This window comes from Barbus barbus, assembly GCF_936440315.1.
Source record: "Barbus barbus genome assembly, chromosome: 27".
NCBI lineage: Eukaryota > Metazoa > Chordata > Actinopteri > Cypriniformes > Cyprinidae > Barbus > Barbus barbus.
The window spans coordinates 17869255-17893182 of record NC_136755.1 but is presented as its reverse complement, the minus strand read 5'-3'; the positions used below and the strand labels follow the sequence as shown (position 1 = coordinate 17893182).

Here is a 23928-nt window from a genome sequence, read left to right as displayed (position 1 = left end):
ATGCAGTGAATTGGAAAGTCACTAGGTTTCTTTTTATCGATGCATCCTGTCTCACTAGAAAGTCAGACCTATCCTGGAGAATAGGAGTGTGCTATCAGTGATTTAAATGTTTTTAATAGGCAGATAAAAGTTTAGGGCCATGTGATTTCCATGATGACAATCACGATTATTAAAGTGCAAACTCTTTGTCTGGAGGTGCTGTTTGAGTTCAGGTCATTAGCAATTCATTTCTATAAAACACGCAAAATGAAATATTCACAACCAAAATAAAAGCTTGGTTTTGAATGTATTGCCCATACTGCATAAATCCATATTGTACTTTCAGCAAACTCTGTCTGCTGAAATGTATAGTAAAATGCAATATTCTATAGTAAAATTGTTTTAGAGTATGCTGTGAAACTCTATCACTTTATTTATCAACACAATGTTTTCTTCATTTTTGTGTTTAATTATCAATTGGGTAACACTTTATTTTAAGGACCAATTTTCAGTATTAACTAGTTGCTTATTAGCATGCATATTACTAGCGTATTGGCTGTTTATTAGTACTTGTAATCCACATATTAATGTCTTATTCTGCATGACCATATTTCAGATCCTTTTATCCTACCCCATACCTAAACTTAACAACTACCTTACTAACTATTAATAAGCAGCAAATTGGGAGTTTGTTAAGGGAAAGCTCTTAGTTAACAGTGAATATGTGTTCCCTATTCTAAAGTGTTACCATAAATGGCAACTTCATTTGAGAGTTTTATGATGAAATAAAATAAAATCATAGAATATGAGAGAAAAATTTAAGCAAAATTGGTCAAAAATAACCCTATTTTTATAGGCCTTACATAAGAGAAGACCAAAAGATTGAGAACACAATTTTGGTAAATGATCAAATTACTGAACTCTCTAAAAAAAAAAAAAAATGCCGCTTAATGTTGTCAAACTCTAGTGCCATGCACTGCCATCTTAAAGCTTTTGTTTTGTATTGTGGTTTGGTTATGGATCCAATCAAAATCCATATTACATGCATGATTTAGGCCATCATTGGGAATTATGTCATGCGGCAAATGTATGACCCTCTGTGTGTCTTCACTCTTAATTCGTGTGACAGTACACACTTAATCCTAACAATTATCACTCAACAAACAAAGCTGGATCTACCAGACAGACGTGATGTACGACCTCTCACGGTGACGGTCGTGTAATTTTTCACACCACCTTGCTACCCGCGTTCAAATAGGCCTGTTATCTGGCCTGTGATTGACAGTTTGATCAGTTCTCCTCCGTCTCGTCCTCCCCTCCATTTTCCGCTCATGCAAACAACATGCTCTCTGAGGGAGCTCTTTTGTCATTATTCTCAGCTTCTCGTGCTCTGTCTCACTCAAACTGCCTGAAGAAATGGTCTTTTTGTGCAAGGCAGCAGGGGTTAAACGCATTCTATACATTGGTAAAAGAGCTCACTTTGTCTGTCAGTGACATGTGACAGTATAGATTGTGTTCCAGTGCAAGAAGGGAGTGAGTGGCGAAGACGAGGGCCTAGCATCAGTGACACTTGTGCAATACAGCCATAGGCCAGAAATTACACTAAGGTACAGAAACTACAAATGGAACTCACTGTGATTTGCATTGTTCACTATTCAGAATTGAAGATGCCTTGTAAATTCCAATTAAATTTAATTTGAATTGACCCTTGGTCAGAGGTGGAAAGAGTACGAAAATATTTTACTCAAGTAAAAGTACCATTCCCTTAATGAAATTTTACTTAAGTACAAGTAAAATTACCAGTCTAAAAATGGACTCAAGTAAAAAGTAGCTCATTTAAAATGTACTCAGAGTAAAAATGACTTAGTTATTTTTTAACAGTGGGAGGGACGCAACAATGGGATAGGCCAAGGGTGTCAAACTCAGTTCCTGGAGGGCCACAGCCCTACAACAGTATAGATATAACCCTAATTAATCAGATGTGTTTAATTAGGGTTATATCTATACTAATCTAATCATTTAGGCTTATTTGAAAACTATGTGTGTTGGAGCAGAGTTGGAACTAAACTCTGCAGGGCTGCAGCTCTCCAGGAACTGAGTTGACACCACTGGGATAGGCCTATAAATCTCAAATTAGTTGTTTTTAATTAAAGGAATCAGTTATTTAGAATAATAAGACATTTGGGCTGTTACCAGGCAAATTACATCGGTATCAACAAAATTAATCTTTGCAATGAAGTGGCATTTAGACGTATATACACACTGTTTAATGCAGGACATTCATGCATTTAACCTGCTGTTACAAATGCAGAAATAATGTTTTGATATATAAGACATAAAATGTTGAATACTCATTTGAAATTATATTTAAAAAAAAATCAAAAGATACTTTAAATGCGAAATTAAAACCGCCAGTAGGTGTCACCAAGTCACTGTTAATAAGTGAGTCATTGCGACTGAACCAAATCATTTAAACAGTTTGTGTGTGTGTGTGTGTGTGTGTGTGTGTGTGTGTAATCATGCTGATTTTTGGGGGGAAAACGGCACTCTTCGTGTGATATTGATTTACTATATGAAGTTATATAAATATACATTTTCTGCACCTATATCTTCAATTTTGTCATCATTCTAAATGCATTTTAACAGACTCAATCACGCAGTGAAAGAATGCACTATAAATGCACGCGCACTAGTATAATCTACTAGACTTCACACACGGTAGGAGTGTTTTGTTTGGTTTTTGGCTTAATACTGATAATGTCAAATCGCACATCGTTAAAACAACAATTACGATATCGTCGCACATGATATGGCACACCCTGCACCACTGTCTTTTTGGCTAATTTGTGCAAAACCTTTTGCTAAACTGCCAAAGCTTCATTTTAACCACCAATGCAATTATGTAAGTATTTACTTTGCCTTTACATGCTTGCGAAGGAGTGTCGACATTTTATAAACTGCTAGTTTGGTCTCCCTAGGCAAACACAGCTTACATTGCATAATAGAGCAAAAACATGGCCAGGGGTTCACTTAATTTCCTTGGTTTTCAGCTGGGTCTGCACTACTAACGCCTGTCTGTCCGTCTGCATCTTTCTTGTGATTTTAATTTGTTCTCCTGCCCATTATATACTGCGGTAGTTTCCAGGGAGCGATTATTTTTTTACTCAGTAATGAATGTGTTTTAAAATGTAGCGAAGTACAATACTTCAAACAAAATATACTTAAGTAAAAGTAAAATTTACAGATTTTAAAAATTACTTTAAAAAGTAGAAGTACACAAAAAAGCTACTCCATTACAGTAATGCAAGTAAATGTAATTCGTTACTTTCCACCTCTGCCCTTCGCAAAGACCCATCCCGCTTTGTTGCTGTTGCTGTGTGGTGCTCTCACACAGTGAATAATACATCGCCGAGCAAAGGGGAAGGAAACTGACAACGTGCCGACAAACAAGAAAGAGCGGGGTACTTTAGGTATGAAACAAGTTCTCAGCTTTCAAGTTTTGCCATTTTTTTTTTTATAAATTCAAACAATAAATACCATTTTGTGGCTCGTGAAGCAGCACGTGAACAGATTATATCTTCCTCTTTACTAGTTATAGCATGAAATAAACATGAATGAACATCAGAAGGTATCTTGTTTTAACCACGGAAAGACATCAATACACACCATTTTTCAAGTTCACAGATGTTAATCTACTCCTGTCTGATTTGTTTGTAGGACAAAATTTTAAGATTCTGTGTTATGATTGATCAGACCACCTGTCAATCAAACTCCCTGTGAAGTGTCAATTGTGGTAGCAAACAGGAAGCAAATTTGCAATTTGTATTTAAATTTAAGGTAGAATTAAAGTGGGGAAAAAATCTGTGTAATTGTTAGTTAACTATAATGTTTTTATAGAAAAACAATGTGTCAAAAACTGAATGTCTTTTGAAAGTATTTTATTCATTTTTATTTTATATTTTTAAAAGTTTGCAATTTTTTCTATGTTTAAAGGTTTACTGGTCTAAAGGTGTGATCACATTAGTGAAATTTAGGCAACATTTTGCAGGCAAAAAATGTTCACTGTCAAATGAAGTGCAGCTCATACCAATGGCACTTTCAAACCAAGCAGCGTTCTGTTTATCAGCTTGAACATGAGCAAAATTGACAGAGATCTCCCTCACACAAACTCTTGATTGCACAGTCCTATTAAAATCAAAGGATTTTGCCTGTGAAATTTTGCCGAACAATAGTAAATGTGACTACACTTTCAAATTTTGTTGATTAGGGAGGAAGCACACTTCATTTCCAAGAATTTTCAGCATGCGCTGAATGTCTTATTATAATGTAGTAAATTCCAATTCCAAAGTGTAATTCCAACTGAACTTCTTGTGGGGTCTGGACAGTTCAATTCAAATTCCAACTAATTCATTGAATGGTAGGAACTAGGAACTGTGGGACCAAGAGATGCATCAAGACAAACTGGTCTAAAAACTGTTGTGAACATTTCTTGCTGTCAAGCATTCCATCTATCCACTGAATCTACCTTGAGGATACTGCTTTCATATTAGAACATTGAGAAGACAGCAGGCCCCAATCCACTGAGGACACTGTTCCCATTCAATCTGAATGTCAGCTAGGTACAAACCATAAGTGGCAGATTTACCTAACACTGAAGTCTAATAAACACCTTCATAATAGACATATTCTGGTAGCCCTATAACATATAAAGAAAGGATATGGAAAAAGCAACACCTTCAGGTTAGGAGTGAATACAGTGTTGTTGTTTTGGTTGCTAGAAGGGACACCTTTGATTTGTCTGGTGGATTCAGTCCACGTATACCTTAAACCACACTTAATTGGAACCACAAATGGTGTTGAATGCTCTTGTTTGTTTTATAGACCTTTAAACTTGTCACTGGGTACTTTTTATACAGGGTTATAGAAATGTCTCAAAATCTTGTGTGCTTGCTGTCTACCACTTTCTGGGCTATGCTTAGATACAGTAATACCCCTTACATGAATCGCATTGCCAGTTAAGCTATGTCAAATATGTGGCATTTATGAATACTGAGTAGAACAAGTACACACAACATAATCTGCTCCCTGCATTTGAATGCAGTCGATACTATGTGCAACACAAATCATTACCAATAGTGCAAATGACATTTAACATGAAACAAAAAATGGGTAATATCGGAGACCGAGTTTTATGTGTTTAATGCCTAAAATGCTTTCTTGGTGATTAGATTTTTATATCAAGTTCAAGTTGAGCTTTATTTGTCATTCTGCTACATGTGTGGACATATAGTAACGAAATGTCGTGTCTCGCAGGACCAAGGTGCTACATACTAGTTAAACATAAGATAAACATGCAACAATGCAAGTATAAAAAAAACAAAAACAATAGAGCATCTGACTATACATATACTATAAATACTATAACTACTATACCTAGTTGCCAGACATACACAAACTGAGACTGTACAAAGAACTTTACATAAATACTGTACATGAAATTGTGCAAAATAAATTGTGTGGCCGTAATATGTGGCCGCAATATCTCTGATTTGAGACTTTTTTTCCTAGTATCTTTGAATTGGGAGTATTCTCACTCATTCTGATAGGGGCAATTGTTTCAGGTCTGCTGAAAATTAGAAGCAAGGAATGGGAATAAAATTTTCCTTTCATCTGACCTTTCCTTTTAAGAAGACTTTGTCATTGGGGAATGCAGTTTAATAATTCATTAAAGGGAAGGCCTCACTTCCTTTAGAAATCTCATTTATCCGTAGAAAAGCTTTCTTCAAGGTTTAATAATAATCTAGCATCCAAAGTCCTTTGGCAGGTTAGCAAATTTAGACTTACTTTTGGATTAAGGTCTGTGTTATGTTGTTTTTAAAATAATAATAATAATAATCCAATAGTCATTACTTGTGTGATTAGTTCAATTTGCAAATAAGGATTTTAAAGTGCTTTGCATTTTTTTAATTTTATTATTATTGTATTTAGTATTGTTTAATTTAAATATAATTGTATGTACTCTTATAATATAAGTCCAGGTGCACTCAGGTTTGGTGTCAATAAAGAAAATGTTCTTTATTACTCTTGTTTATAAAATTTTGCAAAGCGAGTGCAGTGCTGCTTCCTAAAGTCGCCTATTTGCCCTATTGAATATCTCAGTTTACATTTACTACAATATACATTTTACAGCACTATTGAAAATCTTTATTTTAAATAATTTCAAGTGCACCAACTAAACTGTCTGAATTTAAACATAATCGATCCCAACCCTATTGTACTTGTACTCATTCACTTGTTATTCTTATTTTGTTTGACTGCAGAAACTCCTAAATGCTCTCAAAAGGAATTAAAGCAGATTCAAATCGATACAACATGGTACAGATAGGTCTTGTTTAAGAGGAGTCTTGGCTTGAGTTTAGTTAAAAATGAGCTTGATCTTTCTTTTTTAAAGCCACAGTCTTGCCAGACTACTCAGCTGCATTGTCAGGGGTAAGAAAGATGTGGTGTGGAAATGCTGACCCAGGTGGCGCCAGCCTTTGTTGTAAATATGGGGTGGCAGGCGGAAGCACAAGTGAAATACAGAGCAAAAGAGAAGAGTGGCCATCTGCCAAGGTAAAAACGAGATGCAAACCTTTGCCAACAGAACCTGGTCGAGAAGAGAGGATGAGCATACCGCCTCTCCTCACACCTCAGTAATCAGTATGAACATCTACATAGTGTCAGGATCAACAAACAACTTGAGAAAAGAGCAAGACGTGCTTCTATTTCTGTTATATAATGAGCAATTAGCAGTGTGGTAGAAATGATAATAAGCACAAAGTGGTAAACACTTGAAAAAGCAGATTATTAGCTAATTGGTATTTCTACAAATAGAGTACAGATCAGTGTCCCATCCCTTCTGGACAATCCAGATTAAGTTAATGACCATCTAAAACAAGGTAGAAACAGCTAACACATTCAAAAATAGAATATGACCCTTTCAGGGTTGTTGAAGCAATTTAACACACCTCTAGCTGATTCAAGTTGGTCATTAGCAGTTTGACGACCACTTGACCAGCAGCTGATAGCTGGTTTGGTGCTGCTCTAAGTTGGTCTTCCAACTTAGATGACCAGCTAATGGTAACCACCTTGGACCAACTGGAAGCTGTGTTTTGGAACATCTTAACTGGTTTCTAGCTGGTCATTAGCTGTTGGACTGGACTGAGATGGTCTACCAGCTAAGATTACCAGCTAATGACTAGCTTTGACCAGCTAGAATCCAGCCAGAAACTAGCTAAAGCATTTCAAAACACAGCTACCCTCTTAAATTTCATTTTCCAGCAGCCCACATCACTTGGTTTTGGGAATGAGACCTATTAAAAATGTTCAATAAACTATTTTCTATCACAATTATTAATTGTGATAGATATCACAATTAATTGCATCCAAAATAAAAGTTTTTGTGTACATAATATATGTGTGTACTGTGTATATTTATTATGTATATATAAATACACACACATGCATGCATATATTTAAGAAAAATACACTGTATATATATTAAATATATTTATATATAATATAAATTATATTTATATAAATATACACATGTAAATATTTTCAAAACATATATTGTTTGTGTATGTCTTTATATATACATAATAAATATACACATTACACACACATATTATATAAACAAAAAAAACTTTTATTTTGGATGTGATTAATTGCGATTAATTGTTGCCCAGCACTAAATTTTATATAATATATAAGTTATCACCTTGGCTAACAATTAATATTGAACAACTGTTTCTATGTGAACAGCTTCTTAAATCTTAGTGAAATTAAAGAATATGTGGTTAGTTTAATTTCAGCAATGTGTAGGCTGCTCAAGCCTACAACATGCCAAACATTTTATTAGTGTGAGTGATCTCCTTTTGATCACTGGCTCAAGTGAAGTTGCATGGTGTTTATGTGAGTCAAGATTTTAGCGCCTTCTTTATAAGAAGCTTACATCCTCTCCTTAAAAGCTCTACCCTACAACATGAATCACCAAAAAACTTTTGAGATCATTCCCTCAAGCCATACATTTACTCGATATTAAACTTTAAAAAAGCACGTAATGTTCGTAATGGGCAGAGTTGGTCAGATGAGTCAACATTTTTCTCTCTAAGCCAGTGATCACCTCAACTATGGCAAAAGAAAACAAACTATCTTGAAAATGTAGGTAGGCTTGTGGTTACTTTTCTGTACTACTGGAGATGTGTAGGTGCCTTAAGTCCACATAGCCAGCTCTACTACACTTCTCCTCTATCCCCCATGTTAATTAGTCCCTTGAGGGAGAGAAGAGAGATAAATAGTAAATCTTAATTAGGTGGAGTTTTTTTTCATTATAGGCATGTCAGTTTGTTTTATCATCAGTTTCTCAGATGCTATGGTGAGCTCTTTTAGCCTGCGTATTAGATGAAGTGGGCTAAAATCTCTGTATTAATCTTTACTTAAGTAACGGTGGGAACTGGACAATCTTCTAGCTGTCTTCAATCTCTGGGGACTCGCATAAGGGGGACACGCTTGCAATGTTAGAGATTTATTTCCTCATCAATGGAAAACTAGCTCTCTGTGGGTAGCATTTACTTCTCTTTAACCTGCATTACTCTCTAAGCTAATCTTAGCATGGCTAGTTGCTACCATGTGTTGTTATAGGTCCTTGGAAACTGAGATTGTTACTGCCTTCAAAACAGTTCAAAACAAATGTTCAAAACAGTGTGTTTAGCTTTAAAAAGTTTAGCTTTCATTTGAAACTTGCTTAGCTAATGCACTAGTCTGTACTGTATATTGCAAAATTTATGATAAACAATGTGCTTCTCTTGCTATCCTACATATTGTGGCTTAGAGGTGCATATCAATCTAATCTACCTCTAAAAACTACCAAAATTGTATAAAAGCGTACTTGCAGGCACATAAGAAATGTAGCTAACAGCTGTTCCTTATTTTGTAGCTTCTGTTGAGCCACAATTCTTAAAACCAGCAATGAAAAACGATATGTACTTGTACTTTTATAGAATCACACAATTCCTGACTGTCTACAATATTCACTGATATTTTAATAACAACTGTACACAATGTGTTCTCACATGTCCTAGAACCTGATTCTATCCCACTGCAAAGATGCATAATACAATATACATTACATGTGATGCTGAAATAAGTGTGGCATTTCTAATTGCATCATAAACACAAACTATTGCAGTAACAGTAAATGCCACTTCAGGCTAAATCATCGTTCTCTGTATGCATTTTATGGCTTTGATTTCACTTAGGTCTTGATTTAATAAAGGTTTTCTAGTATGCATGCACAAAAAATCACCAGAGTTGATGTATTAACTTCGTTTACTTGTTATTGCGTCATTCAGATGCACGAAACTACGTCTTGTCTGTTTTGGGTTATCTTGTTTTTCCTAATGAATATGTTTTGGTGCTTTCATACATGGTGTTGTCAATGCAAGTAGATTGAATTGCATCTGAAAGTGATTTACCAACCTTGAAAATCGTTCAGATTTATTAAATGCCTGTGGAAATTCATTATGGCTGATATGCAGGTATTAATTTGATTAGGTATTACGATCAAGCGCTCATGGACAATAATGGGTTTTCACTGAATATTAGGGTTTTAACTGAATATTAGGGTTTTAAAATATGACAATATGCTTGTATAGATAGGGGGCAGTCGTAGCCTAATGGATAGATTTGTAACCCAAAGGTCGTGGGTTTGAGTCTCCGGTCCGGCAGGGATTGTAGGTGGGGGGAGTGAATACCACCCTCAATACCACGACTGAGGTGAGACCCTGGGCGCCGCAGCATAAATGGCTGCCCACTGCTCCAGGTGTGTGTGTGTGTTTTTGTTCACTACTCACTGCTGTGTGTGTGCACTTGGATGGGTTAATGCAGAGCACAAATTCCGAGTATGGGTCACCACACGTCACATCCTTTCCTTTCCTTTCTTTTTTTAGATAGATAGACTATACTATATATATATATATATATATATATATATATATATATATATATATATATATATATATATATATATATATATATATATATATGATGGGAAAAAAATATCAGCACCCTTGGTAAATATGATCAAAGAAGGCTGTGAAAATTAATCTGTTAATCCTTTTAATCTTTTATTTTTAAAAAATCACAAAAATCTAACCTTTCATTGGATTATAAGAATTTAAAATGGGGGGAAATATCATTATGAAATAAATGTTTTTCTCAAATACACATTGGACACAATTATTGGCACCCCTAGAAATTCTTATGAGTAAAATATCTCTGAAGTATATTCCTATTCATATTCACAATTTTGAGCACTCCAGGGTGATTATGAACATGAAATTATCCAGCCATGGCTTCCTTTTTCACAGAAATATAAATAGGAGGGAAAACAAAGCCCAAATTCCATTAATCATCCATCACAATGAGAAAAAACAAAGATATATTTCTGATGTGCAGCAGAAGATAATTGAGCTTCACAAATTAGTGAAGTGCCTTTTTAAGAAAAAAGCTAAAGCAGTGAAAATTCCCATTTCCACCATCAGGGCAATAATTAAGAATTTCCAATCAACATAAAATGTTACAAAACTGCCTGGAAGAGGACGTGTGTCTATATCGTCCTAATGCATGGTGAGAAGGAGAGTTTGAGAGAATTGCAGCTGGAGAATTGCAGAAAATAGTTGAGTCTCGGGGTCAGAAAACCTTAAAAAAAAAAGTCAAACAGCACCTACATCACCACATGTTGTTTGGGAGGGTTTCAAGAAAAATTCTCCTAGCTCATCCAAAAACAAACTCCAGCATATTCAGTTATCAGACACGACTGGAACTTCAAATGGCACTGGCTTCTATGGTCTGATGAAACTAAAAAATTTGCTTTTTAGCAGCAAACACTCAAGATGGGTTTGGTGAACACCGGGATAAAAAGTACCCCATATGTGCAATGAAATATACTGCTGTATTTTTGATGTTGTAGGCCTATATTTCTGCTGGAGGTCCTGGACATCTTGTTTAGACACATGGCATCATGGATTCTATCAAATACCAACAGATAAAACATCAATAAGTGACTGACTCTGTTAGAAATCTTATAATGGGCCATGTTTGGGTCTTCCAACCGAACAATAATCCAAACTGTTATATTTGATATACCGGATTAAATTTGATTCTCATCTACCATACTCATAAATGGATCATTATCAACAGATGTATAAGCACCTTTCAGCTGAGTTGATATTGGCAGAAGTCTCCCGTCCTTTCCTCCTGTGTCCGTCCTGGCTCAGTCAAGTTCGGGCCTCTTGGGACTCGTAATAAGGTTTTTATTCAGGTTCTGATAACTAGTTATTATTTTTTAATCACTCTGAGGCTTGTTTAAAAGGGTTAACGAATCACCAACACAATGGTTTCGTTTTATTAAAAACAGTAACTCATAAGCAAATAACAAAAATAACAACGAGTAAAATCTTCACCATGAATGTCGGCCTCGTACATTCATTATTCCAGCATTCTATAGCCTTGCATATCATTTGCATTAATCACATAATAAAAACCTCCCATCAATTTACCCTCTTCTCCCTCTGCCTGTGTTCGCATCCGCTGCTCGTGCAGGCAAGAACTGTATCCTTTGCTACAGAAGGCAGGGTTAGAAGTTCAACAGAAAAAATTATAACACCTTCAGACAGCAAGCATGCAGATTGCTATTTTAAACTATAAGGAAAGCAGCAACACCTTAGAAAACATATACAACATCTTGTATACACTTGTCTGAACCCCTATATCACACCCCTAGTGGGTGCGAGTAACACTTTAAGCCTCGGTCTCAGCTAGAAATTCCATTTTGCAAACAGGTTGCAAAATGCATATCATAGTTTCGACCGCTCTCTCACAAAATGAACAAAATAGCCACAAAGCAATCAATACACGTGCTCTTAAATATACAGGACATACTTTTTCGGTACTTTTTCGGTATAAAACTTAAGTATTTCCCTCATTGACTTCATTATTCTTTTTTTCACCAATTCTTGTTTCCTCATTAACTTCAGAATTGCTCTCATTTTGAAGAAGACTTTTTGGTCCTCCGGTCCCCTTTTAGGTCCGCTTCCTCCGTTCCTTCTTCTTCTGTCTCTTGACCTTCTTATCCTGGAGACGTTGAAGTCCCTGTGCTAAAAGATCATTAAAATCAACTTATATCTTATCTGACCGTTTTTTACTGCTCCCGGCTGGAGATTGATCAGGAGATCGCGTATCGGTTATGGCAGGAAATCCTTAAAAACACAAACCTCAAAAACAACACAAATATGGGTCACTGAGCACAAAACCAAGCTTCTGCTATGGCCATTGCAGTCCTCTGACCTGAACCCTGTAGAAAATGAGTGAGGTGAACTGAAGAGAAGAAGCACCCACATGGAGCTGGGAATCTAAAGGGTCTGGAGTGATTTTGGATGAAGGAATGGTCTCTGATCTCTTGTTAGGTGTTCTCTAACCTCATCGGGCATTATTGGAGAAAATTTAGAGCTGTTAAACTGGCAAATGGAGGTTTTATTCCAAATTATTGAATAAAAGGGTGCCGTTAATTGTGGCTAATGTGTATTAGAGAAAAACATTTATTTCATAATGATACCCCCCCCCCCCCCCCCCCATTTTAAATTCTTATCCAATAAAAGGTTAGATTTTTGTGAATTTTTAAAATAAAAGATCAAAAGGATCTAACAATCCAGATTAATTTTCACAGCCTTCTTTGATCATATTTACCAAGGATGCCGATATTTTTGGCCGTGCATCTAAAAAAAATTGAATATCGTGACAAAGTTCATTTCTTCATTGTAACTTATTTCAAAAAGTGAAACTTTAATATATTCTAGATTCATTACATGTAAAGTAAAACATTCCAAAAGTTTTTTTTGGTTTTAATTTTGATGATTAGAACTTACAGCTCTTGAAAGTAAAAAATCCAGTATCTCAAAATATTAGAATATTTCCTAAGATCAATCAAAAAAGGATTTGCCAAACAGAAAAGTTCAAGTTCTTTAAAGTATGTTTATTTATGCACTCAATACTTGGTCTGGGCTCCTTTAGCACACAAATTCCAGCATCAGTGAGGTGTGGCATGGAAGCGATCAGCCTGTGGCTCTGCTGAGGCACTATTGAGCCTTCAGCTCGTCTGTATTGTTGGATCAACTGTTTCTCATCTTTCTCTTGAAAATATCCCATAGATTCCATATGGGGTTCAGGTCAGGCATGTTGGCTGGCAAATCAAGCACAGTGATATCATGGTCAGCAAACCACTTAGAAGTGGTTTTGGTTCTATGGACAGGTGCTAAAGTCCTGCTGGAAAAGGAAATCAGCATCTCCATAAAGCTTGTCAGCAGATGGAAGCATAAAGTGCTCCAAAATCTCTTGGTAGATGGGTGCATTGACTTTGGACTTGATAAAACACAATGGACCAACACCAGCAGATGTCACGGCACCCCAAATCATCACTGACTTTGGAAACTTCACACTGGACTTCAAGCAGCTTGGATTCTGTGCCTCTCCAGTCTTCCTCCAGACTCCAGATCTTGATTTCCAAATGAAATGCAAAATTTACTTTTATCTGAAAAGAGGACTGTGGACCACTGAGCAACAGTCCAGTTCTTTTTCTCCTTAGCCTAGGTTAGGTGCTTCTGACGTTGTTTCGGATTAAGAAGTGGCTTGGTAGCCCTTTTCCTGAAGACGTCTGAGCGTGGTGACTTTTGATGCACTGACTCCAGCTTCAGTTCACTCCTTGTGAAGCTCTCCCAAGTGTTTGAATCGGCTTTTCTTGACAGTATTCTCAAGCTTGCGGTTATCCCTGTTGCTTGTGCACCTTTTCCTACTCAATATCTTCCTTCCAGTCAACTTTACATTTAATATGCTTTGATACAGCACTCTGTGAATAACCACCCCTTTCAGTAATGACCCTCTGGAGGGTGTCAATGATTGTCTTCTGGACCACTGCCAAGTCAGCAGTCTTCCCCATTATCGTGGCTTCAAAGAACATACCCGGAATTTATGCTGTAGTGATGGTCATTTAATGAAGCTCAAATGTAAATATTGTAATATTTTGAGATACTGAATTTTTTATTTTTATGAGCTATAAGCTCTAATCATCAAAATTAAAACAAAAAACTTTTTAAATGATTTATTTTACATATAATGAATCTGGAATATATGAAAGTTTCACTTTTTGAAATGTTAATATAAAAAAAAACGTTTTCACGATATTACATTTTTTTTTTAGATGCACCTGTGTGTGTGTGTGTGTGTGTGTGTGTGTGTATACAAATACACTCACCGGCCACTTTATTAGGTACACCTGTTCAATTACTTGGTAACACAAATTGCTAATCAGCCAATCAAATCGCAGCAACTCAATGCATTTAGGCATCTAGATGTGGTGAAGACGACTTGCTGAATTTCAAACTGAGCATAAGAATGGGGAATAAAGGGGATTTAAGTGACTTTGAATGTGGAATGGTTGTTGGTGCCAGACGGGCTGTTCTGTGTATTTCAAAAACTGCTGATCTACTGGGATTTTTATACACAACCATCTCTAGGGTTTACAGAGAATGGTCAGAAAAAGAGAAAATATCCAGTGAGTGGCAGTTGTGTGGACGAAAATGCCTTGTTGATGTCAGAGGTCAGAGGAGAATGGGCAGACTGGTTAGAGATGATAGAAAGACAACAGTAACTCAAATAACCACTCGTTACAAGCAAGGTATGCAGAATACAATCTCTGAACGCACAACACGTCAAACCCTGAAGCAGATGGGCTACAGCAGCAGAAGACCACACCGGGTGCCGCTCCTCTCAGCTAAGAACAGGAAACGGAGGCTACTATTCGCACAGGCTCACCAAAATTAGACAATGGAAGATTGGAAAAACGTTGCCTGGTCTGATGAGTCTCGATTTCTGCTGCGACATTCAGATGGTAGGGTCAGAATTTGGCGTAAAGAACATGAAAGCATGGATCCAATCTTCTGATGGCTACTTCTAGCAGGATAATGCACCATATCACAAAGCTCAAATCATCTCAGACTGGTTTCATGAACATGGCAATGAGTTCACTTTACTCAAATGGCCTCCACAGTCACCAGATCTCAATCCAATAGAGCACCTTTGGGATGTGGTGGAACGGAAGATTTGCATCATGGATGTGCAGCCGACAAATCTGCAGCAACTGCTTGATGCTATCATGTCAATATGGACCAAAATCCCTGAAGGAATGTTTCCAACACCTTGTTGAATCTATGCCACGAAGAATTAAGGCAGTTCTGAAGGCAAAAGGGGGTCCAACCCGGTACTAGCCAGGTGTACCTAATAAAGTGGCCAGTGAGTGTATATTTACTACATATGTAAATGTACATTTATTTAGCCTACATGTTTTTTTAGATTGCACTAGCAAAATAATTTCCTAGTTAAGTTGTCTTCTAGTAATTTAGGGTCTTGCTGTCTGTGTAAAGATGCTTTGGTTGCTAGATCTCCCTTCTGTCTTGTCATTTTCACGAATGAGACCCATTGGACGTTGTCACAGCAAATCTACAACCCACAAAACTGACCATCAGTGACCATATGACTGTCTCTCATCCTCACAGACACAGTCTGTCCCCTTGCGCTACTCTAAGGAGTCGCCGAAACTAATCATTGTTCATGTGTGTGTGTGTTCGCGTGATAGAGTGCTTTTTCCTCACACTCCTTGGCGACCACGTTGGTGCTAATTTCCCATGGCAGCTTATGGTGCAATTAGAGCCTGGAGGGCCTTCACCCTTCACACCGAATCACTGACGGGCCACTGAACAATCAGGGGCGGCAGGAAGCTAATTGTACACATGCCCAGGTTTGTGAAAATATACAGTAAATAGTCTTGACAAAATAATAAAGAGATAAAAGTTGTGTCCTACACAATGTACACTATACACTACATAGTCAACCGTCTAATGTATGAATTATGGGAGGTTATTTTGTCATCAAACATCAGTGTCTGATAGCCCCTCCCGTTCCAGTATGTAATTAAGGTTGTGCCAGTTGAATGCATAAAGTGCCCAACATTTAGTGTGAACACACTAATCACACAAAAAAACAGTGCAACATGTGAATTGGGATGCACCTAAAGAAATTTAAATGGCAGAAGCTAAACAAATGATTTGTTTACAAGTAATTATTCAGTGAAAAGCATTCTGACTTTAAGCGAATTGAAAAATGAAAATTCTGTTATCATTTACTCACCTTTATTTTATTGTAACCCTGTGTGAATTACTTTCTTCTGTTGAACACAAAGATAACATTTTTTTGAGGAATGTTGGTAACCAAACAGTAGCTGTTGACTTCAATAGTATGGAAGAAAAAAGTTATATGGAAGTCAGTGGCTACCAGCAACTGTTTGGTTACTATTACTCTTCAAAATATGTTCTTTTGTGATCAGCAGAAGACATTTATACAGATTTGGAACAGGTTTGAAGACAAAATGTTCATTTTTGGGTGAACTATCCCTTTAAAACTTTCCATTATGTCATGAATCTGTGATGATTATCACAGTCTACTTACTGTAAAGCCCAGGGCCAGAGAAACCGTGTGCTCCTCTTTCTGAGCTGACACACATACATCCATGTGCGTTATCTACCTTAAAACTAAGACTAATGGACTCCAACAGACGAAAAAACCTTACATATATGAGCAACCTGAATGCTGGGTTAAAATGGTTAATTGTGGCCACATTCCCACAACTATTCCAAACGATTGTCCCAGCTCACCGTTGATTAGATCTGGACAGACTTTGCCTTCCAAACAGATGTTATCTGCTCCGGTTTTGCATTGATATACGTACGCGATAGAGCTGGCTCAGTTGATTCATTAGTCATCAGATTGAATTCAGGGGATTGGGTTTCTTGAGTCACTCCTGTGTTGAATTTGTGGGTGAGAGAGTGCAAAATGGCGGTCCATTTGAGACGTACATACCTACATCAATTCCTCTCACAATGTGGCAATAAATTACAACTTACAAAGCTCAAGGGGATGCCAATTCATTACCTAGCTGCTACCTTGTACAACATCAAGTGTACAGTTGTTTTCTGTGAGTCAGGTATTTTATTCAGAATAAAAGCTGCAATGTTGTCATTTTCTGTGATCATAATATTGAGTATAATTCAGTTTTAACCAACAGCGCCCTTCTTTGTTATGGGAAACATTATTGTTTTTTTTTAATTGTATGATGTAAAGTTATCCCAAAATGAATACCGTCAGCAGAGAAACAGCGCCTTGGTGTATAATACAGAATTTTCATTGGCCTCATGACTGTAGCTTCTAATTGAAGATTGCTGTAATTATACAAACAAGCTTTCCTTCAGTCAATATGTTTTTGAATTCCACTGAAAACTTGTGAGACAGGTCCTCTTCGAAATAAGTCACGGTTTCACATTGGCCAGGAATGTCCAATGTATTTCAGACTGTACTGATCATCAGGCCAATCATCTAGGGCCCTCAAATCAACTGTATAGATGTACAATTAGAGGGCGAGTTCATTCAAGTTCACTCAGGTTGAAACGTTATCCAGAATTCATAAAATGTAAGTGATGTTTCTAATTTTGTCATACTGCTGACCATAGTGAACACTCTTCTCTCTTTTCGCTTTACAGGTTTCATATATACATGTGGTGGAACATTAAAAGGAAGGAATGGGACCATTGAAAGTCCTGGTTTTCCATATGGATATCAGAACGGGGCAAACTGTACGTGGGTTATTGTAGCAGAGGAGGGCAACCGAATTCAAATAGTCTTTCAGTCATTCGCTGTGGAGGAGGACTATGACTTTTTATCTCTCTACGATGGACACCCACACCCAGCTAACTTCAGGACGAGGTGAGTGCTGTTTATAAGGACCGATTTGCATAAAACTGTAAGTAAACAGCTGCACCATAACTGTATCAAGTTAATGTGAGACTAAAATACAGAAAACTGTACATACCTGATCATGGAGGGATAGAGAAAGCACTTTGCCGAGTCTAATTTACGGTGTGCCTGTAAGCAACTTGAATATGATGCCAAGTGAAAGTGCTGCCAAGAACTCTCCCTGGATAATTGCACTAAAAAAAATTAAGCACTATTTTCCTAACTTGGCCATTGTTTGATGCGCTTCTCTATCCTTCACAATCAACTTTCAACCATTTAAAGCTACATACCTACTGTAGATACATAAAATGCCTTGCGGTTAAGCCTATAATTTAAGTAGGCACATTTGTAGGGCTTTGAATGGATTTTACACCAAATTCTCTGCAAAGAAAATTAGCACGTCTTTCCCTAAAACAACTCTACCAACACTCTGTAAGATCACAATGACAATACCAGAGTGATTATGCACATAAAGGGTTAATGACAACTATCTTTGTGGTCCCATTTGCAGAAAGGATCGATACCTGACAGATCCCAGCTGTTAACCAGCTGACATAGCGCAGTCTGGTCTGTCTTTTCAGTGTAGACTGCATTGCCATTGGTGCATATACTGTAAAATGTTAAATATTGTTTTCTTGTGAAATAGCCAGTAAAAAAAAAATCTGTTATTTTCAGAATTATTTACTTCAGATCAAATGCATACATAAAAATTGTAGTGGTTTTTTTTTTACATTTTAAAAGCAATTAAATAAAACAAGGTCAAATAAGTAAATAATGCAGATTTTAAGTCATGGCCACGTTATTAAAATGCACTTTACTATTTTTAAGCTATATGGATTTGTAGTTGTACTTTCAAAACTGGAAACAACCATTCACATTCACATAGAGCACCTCTTTTAATTAATTTATTTATTCTCTTGTAGCCTTATACATTTACTTACACATTCTCCTCCTCTCATTCTTCCTCTTCTCTCTCTTGCTCTCCTGCATGAAGGAGATATTAGAAGGGGGTATGTGTAGAGAAGAGGAAGGAGGAATAATGACAGAGCTTAATTAAACAGTTCAAGACGTAAATAATGCAGGATTCTGCAGGCACTACATTTGTGTCTTGCATTGCTATGTTCGTTGACATCATAGACAAATTGCATGTTGCTGTTCAGCCGTTTTAAATTATGCACTGCAATTAGGGATTGAGCCCTCTTTCTGTTTCTCTCTCTCTCTCTCTGTTTCTCTCTTCCTCTTGTCTGTTTTAAAGAATATATACTTTTCTTTTATGGCCACTACCAACGTCCTTAGAGGTCTGACGTAAATACCTTGTTGTGTCTTAAAGCCCATTACGCCTATATATTCATATTTAATGATTTTGATTAACCGGGATTCATTTAGACTTTAATGACCCCCTAAGGCGTCTCTGTCCGAGCGCACAGAGGGTGTGCTGACCTATATAAAATGTTGTGAGTGTCATGTCGGTGCTTTTTGCGCAGCAGGTTTATTTGTTTGTTCATTCATTTGTGTTCTTGTTTTCTTTCTTGCCTGTGAAAGGTGTGTGGGCGATCACGCCTCAGATCTTGATGGGTGATAGATGGCTTCCGTCCTAATTTTACATCAGTAATGGTTATTAATGTGACCTGGCTGGGACTCTAAAAAGAGCTGTTTAAATTAATTATAAACTAACAATGCCAGGGACTGAACCTAACATCTAAAGATATCAGTGATTCATCTTCAAATATGTACAGATCTGTCTGAATCATTTACAGCTTTGCTCAGAAATATCAAAACAAATTCTAAATAGGTTTACATGATCATTTGGTTTGGCAGGCAATTAAGCGTCCCCGCTCAAATTATAATTGCACAAACATCTGGTATTCTGTGTGAAAATATAACTCATGTCATATATATATATATGTGGTGAGCAGGTGTGCGGTGTGGTCTTCCTCAGTATATATATATATACGGTTGACTGATATGACTGATATGTTTATTTTATATTTTATTTTATTTACTTATTTTAAAATGTCCAAGACTGATAATAATGGCAAATAAGAGGTCACCTCTGATGATCTTGTGCCCACTCATCTCTTTTTTTTTTGCATTGATCAATCAAGTAATTATGATAATTTAGCAATTACATTATTAATTATACTCATTGCTGCTGTTAATGCTGATTTCTCAGTACATGCTCTATTATATATATGTATGGATGTATGTATGTGTGTGTGTGTGTGTGTGTATATATACTGTACATATACACTCACCGGCCACTTTATTAGGTACACCTGTTCAATTGTTTGGTAACGCAAATTGCTAATCAGCCAGTCACATGGCAGCAACTCAATACATTTAGGCATCTAGATGTGGTGAAGACGACATGCTGAAGTCCACACAACTACTGCTCACTGGATATTTTCTCTTTTCCGGACCATTCTCTGTAAATCCTAGAGATGGTTGTGTGTGAAAATCCCAGTAGATCAGCAGTTTTTCGAAATACTCAGACCAGCCTGTCTGCCACCAACAACCATTCCACGTTCAAAGTCACTTAAATCCCCTTTCTTCCTCATTCTGATGCTCGGTTTGAAATTCAGCAAGTCGTCTTCACCACATCTAGATGTCTAAATGCATCGAGTTTCTGTCATGTGATTGGCTGATTAGCAATTTGTGTTACCAAGCTATTGAACAGGTGTACCTAATAAAGTGGCCGGTGAGTGTACATACATACACACAGACACACACACACACACACACACACACACATATAGTGCCCTCCAAAAGTATTGGAACAGTAAAGAAAAAATTGCTCTGTTGGCTGTGGAGTCGAGACATTTACAAATATGAATAAAAGATGAATATGAGACAAAACTACAGAATGTCACATTTTATTATTAGCCGTTTCAACACATAGATGTTTTACCAGCTAAGAAGTTCAGCAGTTTTAGAGTTTCATCCCTCTATCTGATGTGACGATAAGTATTGGAACAGTTGCCTCACAGGTCTTTCTAAGTGATCAGCTGTGTCCTGTTGCATTAATTCTTCAGATATTAAAAGCAGGGAATGTGTCGTATCAGTTATATCCATTACTTCTGCATTCTGAATCTTGCATTCGAGGATGACACACACAAACCAGGATGACGATGAGGGAGCTGACCTTGAGAGAAAAGCAAGCAATTTGGATGCTAAAAGAAAAGAGGAAGTCAGTTAGAGCTCTAGCAAAAACAAAGGGCATGGAAAAATCAAGAGTTTGGAAACCACCAGCGACACCAACAACTACCTGATCGGCTGAGAAAACAACAGTAGTTGATGACAGACAAATCATAAAAGCTGTGAAAATGAACCCTAACAGACGTGTCTGTAAAATCACCAACAACTTCCAGAAAGCTGGGGTGATGCTCTGACAATCTTCTGTCCTCAGGAGACTTTGACACAGAATTACAGATGCTACACAGCAAGATGCAAACCTCTGACCAGCACCAAAAATAGAAAAGCAAGATTTGAGTTTTCAAAAAAGCACCAAGGTGAGCCAGAAGAATTTTGGAACTGTTTATGGACCGATGAGACAAAGATGAACCTTTATCTAAGTGATGGGAAAGCAAAAATGTGGAGAAAAAAAGGGAACTGCAAATGATCCCAAGCATACAGCCTCATCTGTAAAGCATGGTGGAGGTGGTGTCATGGCATGGGCATGTATTGCTGTCTCTGGAACAGGCCCTCTCAACTTTACTGATGACTTAATGTATGATGACAGTAGCAGAATGAATTTGGAAGGGTACAAAACCATCTTGCCTACCAGTATTCAAGAAAATGACCCAAAACACCCTGCCAGTTCAGTCAAGGAATTTATAAGGGCAAAGAAATGGAAAGTCGTAGATTGCCCAAGTCAATCTCCAGATTTAAATCTGATTGAACATGAATTTCACCAGCTGGAGAGGAGAGTAAAGGCAGAAATTTCCCAAAACAAGCAACAATTTGAATTGGCTGCATTAAAGGCTGGGAAAAGCATTTCAAAGGATGAGACCAAGAGTCTGGTGATGTCTATGGGTCACAGACTCACTGCTGTGATTGTGCGCAAGAGATCTGCAACTAAATAATAGCTTTTAATCTTTTATATCTGCCTTATGTTCAACTGTCCCAATACTTTTGCTCACATCCATGAGTGGGATGAACTTTAAAAGTGCTGTTCTTTTTATTTGGTAAAACATATACGTGTTGAAACGGCTAATAATAAAATGTGATATTCTGTAGTTTTCCCTCATATTCATCTTTTAATCATATTGTCTTGACTCCACAGCCAACAGAGCAATTATGTCTTTACCGTTCCAATACTTATGGAGGGCACTGTATGTGTGTGTGTGTGTGTATATATGTATATATATATATATATATATATATATATATATATATATACACACACACACACACATACACACACACATATATATATATATATATATATATGCACATAAATAAATATATATATTTATGACTAAGTTGTAGCCTATATATCCTAAGAGTCTCCCTTCTCTGCAGGAGTAGAGAAATAATAGGGAGTAACAGTCTTTTATCTTATTCTATTGTGCTCCCTTTCACCTTCACTTTGAGATACTGTATATTTTCTTCTCTTTCTTCTCCTTGCACCCCCTTCATCTGTGCAGAAAGCACTCATACATGTGGCTGCTGGGCTGTGAGCGGTTCATGTAGTAATGCTGGGTGTCACTATGTGTGTCAGACTGTGAAAGAGACCCCCTGAGTTAAGCCAGGTGTAATTGCAGACACTTAGCCCGTGGAGCTAGCAATGTAATTAGTCATCAGCATGTAGCGGGGATGGGACAGAGGAAGCTAGAGCAGCCACCAGCAATTATTCATCCCCGTCCTGTCACTCAATGCTACCCATCGCCATAAATCATTTGCCGTTTGTTTTGGCGTCTGATCGAGGTGTCAGCGCAGGAGCACTGTACTGACGCATGGACGGAATGTGAAAATCAAGAGGTGCTGAGATTGAAAATAAATTCATCCCCGTGTCTTTAACTCATACATATGCATGAGTTGTGAATGCATGCGAATACAGGAAGACTGTTGGTTATAAAAGCATGCATGCCGGCTCATCACTATACAATAGTAGCACTGGAAGTTGAAATGGTTATTTACGTTGATAACAAGGAAGTTTTTCTTTGTTTCCAAGATACGCTGTCAGAAAAAAATTACATTTTAATAAAAATTTGTTTATCCAAAACTGAAAATTCTGTCATTATTTACTGTTCTCATAAAAACATGAATTTTGTGAGACCCTTCACACAGTTCTCACCAGTCTCTTTTTTGATAGACCCATATAGACCCTATAAAGGGTAAATACCAGAGCAAATAATGAGTGAATTTTTATTTTGAAGTGTGCTGTCCCTTTAAATGCACTGCTTTCAGACTTAACGCTTACCACAGCCATTCAGTTCATCATCTGTGAGGCTGTAAAACCCACAAACTAAACTCTCCCCTTCACCCAGTTGCTCTCATTACACTTTCTAGGAATTCAGGGTGAAATTCATTCAACCCTGGGTTACTAGTATCGATTGTAGGCTCAGAATACAGTCTGTCACTCCATTACATTCCCATGGCCTGGAAGAGGCGAGTGACACGTTATTCGTTTGGCTTCTCGGAAGATGTCTGACATACCAAGTGGCTTGTTTTGAATAGCCAGAGAGAGAGAGAGAGAGAGTGACAGACTACATTTTATCCCTATCTAGTGGATGTAAAGGAGTAGCAGTCTGGTCTGTTGCTGTGCAGTGTTTTCTGCCAAGAGCAAAGCCACGGTAGAGGGATAGAGGTCTCTCTCTCTCTCTCTTCTTTCTCTCTTTCTCTGGCTCTGTCTCCATCCATTGCACTGTTGAGCTTGGGTTACTGACATCTTGTGGTAAATGTGCAAAGTGCAGCATAGGCACAGGATGTGGTGTTTGCATGTACAACTGTATTCTGGAAAAAAACAAAACTGTCTCATGCAGTAGTTTGAATGTCAATACGTGTATTTAT

The 23928-nt window shown here is 37.2% G+C and overlaps 1 protein-coding gene across 1 annotated transcript in view; it reads left to right on the top strand.

The window, feature by feature from the left end:
• LOC306846787 (CUB and sushi domain-containing protein 3-like) overlaps nt 1-23928 on the top strand; it is a gene marked incomplete at its 5' end in the record, with an annotated part of 460366 nt that overhangs the window by 42828 nt on the left and 393610 nt on the right. The window contains one exon of the mRNA XM_079380399.1: nt 17664-17886. Within this exon, the coding sequence (XP_079236525.1) occupies nt 17664-17886 (223 nt within the window). The remainder of the gene's footprint in view (nt 1-17663; nt 17887-23928) is intronic.